The sequence below is a fragment of the Gracilinanus agilis genome, chromosome 4, assembly GCF_016433145.1.
Source record: "Gracilinanus agilis isolate LMUSP501 chromosome 4, AgileGrace, whole genome shotgun sequence".
In the NCBI taxonomy this organism is placed as follows: Eukaryota; Metazoa; Chordata; class Mammalia; order Didelphimorphia; family Didelphidae; genus Gracilinanus; species Gracilinanus agilis.
This window is the reverse complement of record NC_058133.1, coordinates 389654370-389660247: the sequence shown is the minus strand read 5'-3', so window position 1 is coordinate 389660247 and position 5878 is coordinate 389654370. Positions and strand designations below refer to the sequence as shown.

General features: G+C 32.8%; 1 protein-coding gene across 1 annotated transcript; it reads right to left on the bottom strand.

Annotated features, from left to right (window-relative positions):
* Window positions 1-2182: 2182 nt before the first annotated feature.
* LOC123246598 (trace amine-associated receptor 7a-like) lies at window positions 2183-3202 on the bottom strand. The gene has a single exon (XM_044675432.1). It carries the CDS (start codon window positions 3200-3202, stop codon window positions 2183-2185), a length of 1020 nt encoding a protein of 339 aa, XP_044531367.1.
* Window positions 3203-5878: the final 2676 nt, after the last annotated feature.

Here is a 5878-nt window from a genome sequence, read left to right as displayed (position 1 = left end):
ATATTCCTGGAACCCTTCCCCCCCCATATTCCTTTATTTCTACTGCTTCTTTGCCTGAATCTATAGGATAAGCATTTCCAAAGACAACAATATTCAGCTGCTTATAGAACTTTAACTCCAGAAATGATTCCAAAGGATTGTAGTTTTAACTCTGGCAGGAACTTCAAAGATGATCTACACAGGTAATATGTGGTATCAGGATTCTAAAAGAAGAACTTCATTTCCAATTTCATTTACTGATATTCTAGAATACATCTAAATCCTTAATTTGTTTTCTGACTCTAAACCCAGGAGTCTTTCCCACCAGGTCACTTGGTGTATTTTTGTTCAGAGAAGTCAGAGAACTTGTCCCAGAAAATAACTTGAAAATCTTTGTCAGGTTAATGCCTTCTTTGACTTCATTGCTATTAAACTCTATGTGCAAGAATCCCAAAATAACATGGGTTTGTGAAATTGCTGAAGATGGGAATGTAGTAGAAGGATAGGCTTTCTATCCACAATAAAATTAAAAGGCACAGATTTATAGTAATCCATCCTTATATGTGGAAAAATAGATGAAGTGAGTTATTTGATAGTAAACAGGAGTAAACAGTCAGATATTGTATATTACATATATAAAAGTTTATATGGATATATATACAAATTTATATATATTTATCTATATGTGTATTAAGAGAGAGGTGTTGGATTGAGACAGAAGACTCCATCATATATATCCTGTTAAATACTTTGCAATCATTAACAGAAAGTTACTTTAAAAGAAAATAATAAATGAGAAAAATTGAGAAAGTGCCCTTTCCTCCCTTTATTATAGAGGTTCTAAACAATGGGTCCACAACAGTATTTCTGAGTGTGGATAAAGATTTTTTTTCTTTTTTAAAAAGGTGCTGTTTCCCCAATTTTAAACTTTTGTTACAAGGAGGTGTTATCTAGTTAGAGCAGGGGAGGCATATTCAGGGAAAAATATGATATAAAAATACAATGGATAAATAATTTTTTAAAGATCCATTCTTAAAAAAATAAACTACCTGTGTCCCAAATACAATTTCTTATGCTGTTTGTCAAGGCATAAACAAAGGTAGCAAATATCTTCTCTTACCCCTCCCCTCTTACTTCCCAAGCTTAGATCTTATAGAAAAAGACTACAAAGAAAACAGAGGTGTTTAGCAAAAGAGGGGATAGGAAGATTTCATTTTGTATGATGGGAAATGATGGGAAAAACTGAAGAAGATGCTTAATGATTTAATGACAATGATAGAACTTTGTATAGTTTGTTATACTTTCCAACACAAGTTTACCTTCATGACTTCAATCAATTCTTTTAACAATCTTGTTACTCTTTGCTCTAAAAAGGGAATGAAAATTTTGAAAAAAATACTCTTTTTTGTGATTAAGAATAGCAAATGAATTTTATTAGCATTATTAATATAATAAAATACATGAAGAGAAATTTCATTTTTCTTGACTTTATTCATTGACATTCTGCAGAATTTATTAAAAACCTTAATTAATATCTTGAGAATGATATCCAGTAATAATTAATAAAGAGGATTGAGATAATAAATATGATACAGGAAATATATTTCAGCATTCTATAAGCAAAAGTACCAGGGTTGGTGCTTAGTGTCAAAGTTTTTGGAAAGAGTAATAAAGTTAGTCTAAAATCATAATTTGTATAATGATTTAAAATGTACAAAGCATTTTTATGTAGATTACCTCACAACAATTTAGTATGTTGTAGGACCTGGTCTCAGAGTTAGAAAAACATGAGCTCACATCCCACCTCTGACATGTATTAAATACATGATCATGGGTAAATCACTTAATCTACTAGTACTATGAATAACTTTAAAAGACTGTAAACTTCAGAAGAGGCACTAACTTCCAATTTCACTAGGAGTTCCTGAAAACAATAAAATCTCATATTTGGAAAAATAAAACAAAACAAAAAAACCTGTGTATGAGATAGACATTGAATCATACAATGTCAGTACAGGAAAGAACCTTTGAGATGATATAATCCAACCTGATCACATTACATATGAGAAAATTGAGATCAAGAGACATTAAATGACTTGTCCATGCTCATTCAGCTGGTAAGTGGCATTTCTAGATTATGAAACCAACTTTCCTGACTCTGAGTCCAAGGCTTTTTTAACTGGGAACTCCTGAAGTAGATTTTTCATTCTGAAAATAAGTTCATGGAAGAGCAATTTATCCAAAGAATTTTGCAACTTAAGACCACTTTGATGGCTTTCCTAAACCAAGGGTAAAAGAAAGCATATATCAAAGGGTTGATGGCAGAGTTTGAGTATGCAAACCAAATCATAATGTCAAAAGCAAGAGGTGGGGTTGTGGAACCCAAAAAAGTATCAATTATTACAGTGATAAAATAAGGAGACCAGAAGAGCAAGAAAGCCATTACTGCTATTCCCAGAGTCACAGCTGCTTTTCTCTCTCTTTTTGATACCTTGTCACCCTCTGAAGACATTGTGTTACCCATTTGTTCAATCTTTCTAGCTTGTCGTTTAGCTTCAGCAAAAATCTTGCTATTCAACCAAATCATGATGCAGAACGGCACAAAATAAAGGAGAGAAGATATAATTACCCAAGTTTTGTTAAAGAATATTTGACAATTTCCTTCACAATGGAACTCACGCACTACTTCTTCCAGTCCTTCTTCGTTTGCACCAGTGTACAGTAATGAGAAACTATACAAGAAGGCAGAAGTCCAGCTAAGAGCTATGAACACCCCTGACAAAGATATTGTGAATCTGATTGGGTAAAGCAAAGGGTCAGTAATAGCCATGTATCTATCAACAGAGATAAAGCACAAATTAAACATAGATGCTAGACAAAAGCAGATATCTAAGCTGGAGTGAAACTTGCAGAATCTGTCCCCAAAGTACCAACATGTTTCAACAGACCGTAATGTGCTGAAGGGAAGTACAGTCAATCCCAAAGAACAATCAGCACAGGCCAATGAGGCAACCAAAAAATTGGAAGGAGAGTGAAGCTGTTTGAAATATGTAATTGAAAAAATTACCACAATGTTTCCACCTACTGTAAGAATTGTGATAAAGCCCAAGATTCCATAGAGAAAAGTCCGAATGCCAAGAGACCGTGGAGTCTTCACACAGGATCCATTGATGTTCTGAAAGCAGAACTGAACATCTCCAGATTGTTGGTCAGGAGAGGCCATATCTTTCTTTTCTGAAATTCTCAATTTCTAATTCTCTAGTTGCTAAAATGATATAAATAAGCCAAATCCAATTAAACACTCAGAAGTAAAGATAAGAATTCAATGTCTTTTCAATATAGAAAAAAATCTTCATTTTCTCCTGATATGTAATTGCTGGAATTTGGATATGCTGCATTAAGAAGGACAAATTTACACAAAATGTCTAATCTGTATAAATACTGCCTTTCAAAATCATCAGAAAGAATCCATCAAACCAGAAATTTAAAAAAAAATGTTGATTGTATGTACTAATTAGAAGACATTATTTTCAAACACTTTATCTTATGATATCCTATAGTTCTCAATGAATCAGTGTTTGAAATAATCACTAAAGGTACCTTACAGGAATTTATATCTTTCCCTTGTTTTATTTTTTCACTTCTCATCTCTCTAAAGGACTTCCTGTCTCTCAATAGTACAGGAAGAGAAAGTTTAAAGCAGAAAGCTATCATCCCATATGAAAAAATTCCCTTAGGGAAGAGGTGTGAGTGCTAAGAAGAAAAGACCTAACAAGAATTATTGAGCATTGTGTATTTCAATTTGATGATTTTAAAAATTATTGTGATTTGTGAGTTATTTTGAAAATGGTTAAGTTGAATCAAATGATTGATTTTATTGTATTTCTTTTTTAATTATCAAATAATGTTAAGTACAATCACTACCAGAGATGAAGTAAGTTTTTGAATAAAATTTTTAAAAACTAAACTATTTACATTTTAATTAATGGAAATAACAATGACAACTAAAATTCAACAAAATATTATTAATAATAATGCATTTGCTTTGCCTCCTGAATCAAAGCACTTATAGAGCTCTCACCTTTGTTCATGTTTTTATTGCCAATGTGTGTGATAATGCTAAAATAGAGGGGTGAGGGGGAATGAACTTTTTGCTAGGGATGGGTTTATCTAAGGAGGAGTGGTAAGAATTTATTTGCCTAGAATCTTGCAAGGTCAAGGATAGGAATAAGAACAGATGAGAAAAGTACCTGATAGTTCAGTTGCTTCTCTCCAACTTAACATTTAAGGAAAAGCCTAGAGCACTGAGGAGTTTAAATGACTGGCCCAGAATGACACAGCCAATAAGTATCAGAGACAGGACTTGAAATCAGTTCTTTCTGGTTTCAAGGCTGGCTACTTCACCAATATACTACACTGCCTCTATAATACAGCTAATAAAAGAGGTTTTAAAATAAAAGGGAAAAAAGTCAGAGAAAAACAGTCCATATTATCCATAAAGTTTGAGACCATAATTTAATATTATCAGCAGTGCATGGATCTGAGACAACCCCAAGGGACTCACAATGAAAAATACCATCCATAGCCAACATTCATACCATATACTAAAATAAGGTTAAAGTAAACAGATGAGTTAGTAAATTAGAGAAGCTTAGAAAAATTTATCTATTTAATTTATGCATAATGAAAGAGTTTATGACCAAACAAGAGACAGAGGAGGTTATAGAAAGGAAAATAATTTTGATTACATGAAACTAAAAAGCTTTTGCACAAACAAAACTAGTGCAACCAATATTAGAAAGAGAACAAAAAACAAGGGAGAAAACTGCAACAAATTTATCTGTTAAAGCTTCATTTCTCAAACATATAGGGAATTTAGCCAAATTTATAAAAATCAGTCATTCCCCAGTTGAAAAATTCTCAAAGGAGGCGAACTAACAATATTCAGAAGAAGGAATCAAATCTATCAAAAGTTACATGAAATTTTTTTCTAAATCACAACTGACTAGAGAAACACAAATTAAAACAACTCTTGGGGGGCAGCTGGGTAGCTCAGTGGAGTGAGAGTCAGGCCTAGAGACGGGAGGTCCTAGGTTCAAATCCGGCCTCAGCCACTTCCCAGCTGTGTGACCCTGGGCAAGTCACTTGACCCCCATTGCCCACCCTTACCAATCTTCCACCTATGAGACAATACACCGAAGTACAAGGGTTAAAAAAAAAACAAAAACAAAACAAAACTCTTGGATACCACCTTAACATTTATCAAATTGGCAACCAAGACAAAAGGAAAATGACAAATATAGGTGGTAATAAGGAAGAACTGTGACACAAATGCACTATTGGTGGAGTTGTAAACTAGTTCAGTTATTCTGGAGAACAATTTGGAACTATGCCCAAAGCACTATAAAACTATTCATACCTACCCTTTGACTTAGCAATACCACCACTAGGCCTATATTAGAAAGAGTTCAAAGCAAGAGAAAAGGACTTTATCCAAAATTTATTGCTACTCCTGTGTTTTAAAAAACTCACCTGAAACATAATATATTCTGTTCCATCTTCTTATTTTAACTCTATGTAATTATTTTTGTTTTTAATGTGTTTCTTATAAACATGTTGGATTTTTTCTTTTTAATCTAGTCTGCTACCCTCTTCCAGTTTATTTGCGAGGTCATCCTATTAATGTGTATGGTTATGATTGTTAATTGTATATTTTTATCCTATTTCTTCTTTTGTACTTTTTAAAAATGTTTTGCCCTTTCATCACTTTACAATGAAGGACTGAGAGAATATTTTGCCCAATATCTGTGAACTATAAATGACCCAATCTATTTCCATTCCCTTGTCATTCTTCTCTTTCCTTTGATAGGTCTTTATTGTTTCTTTATTTATTTTCAAT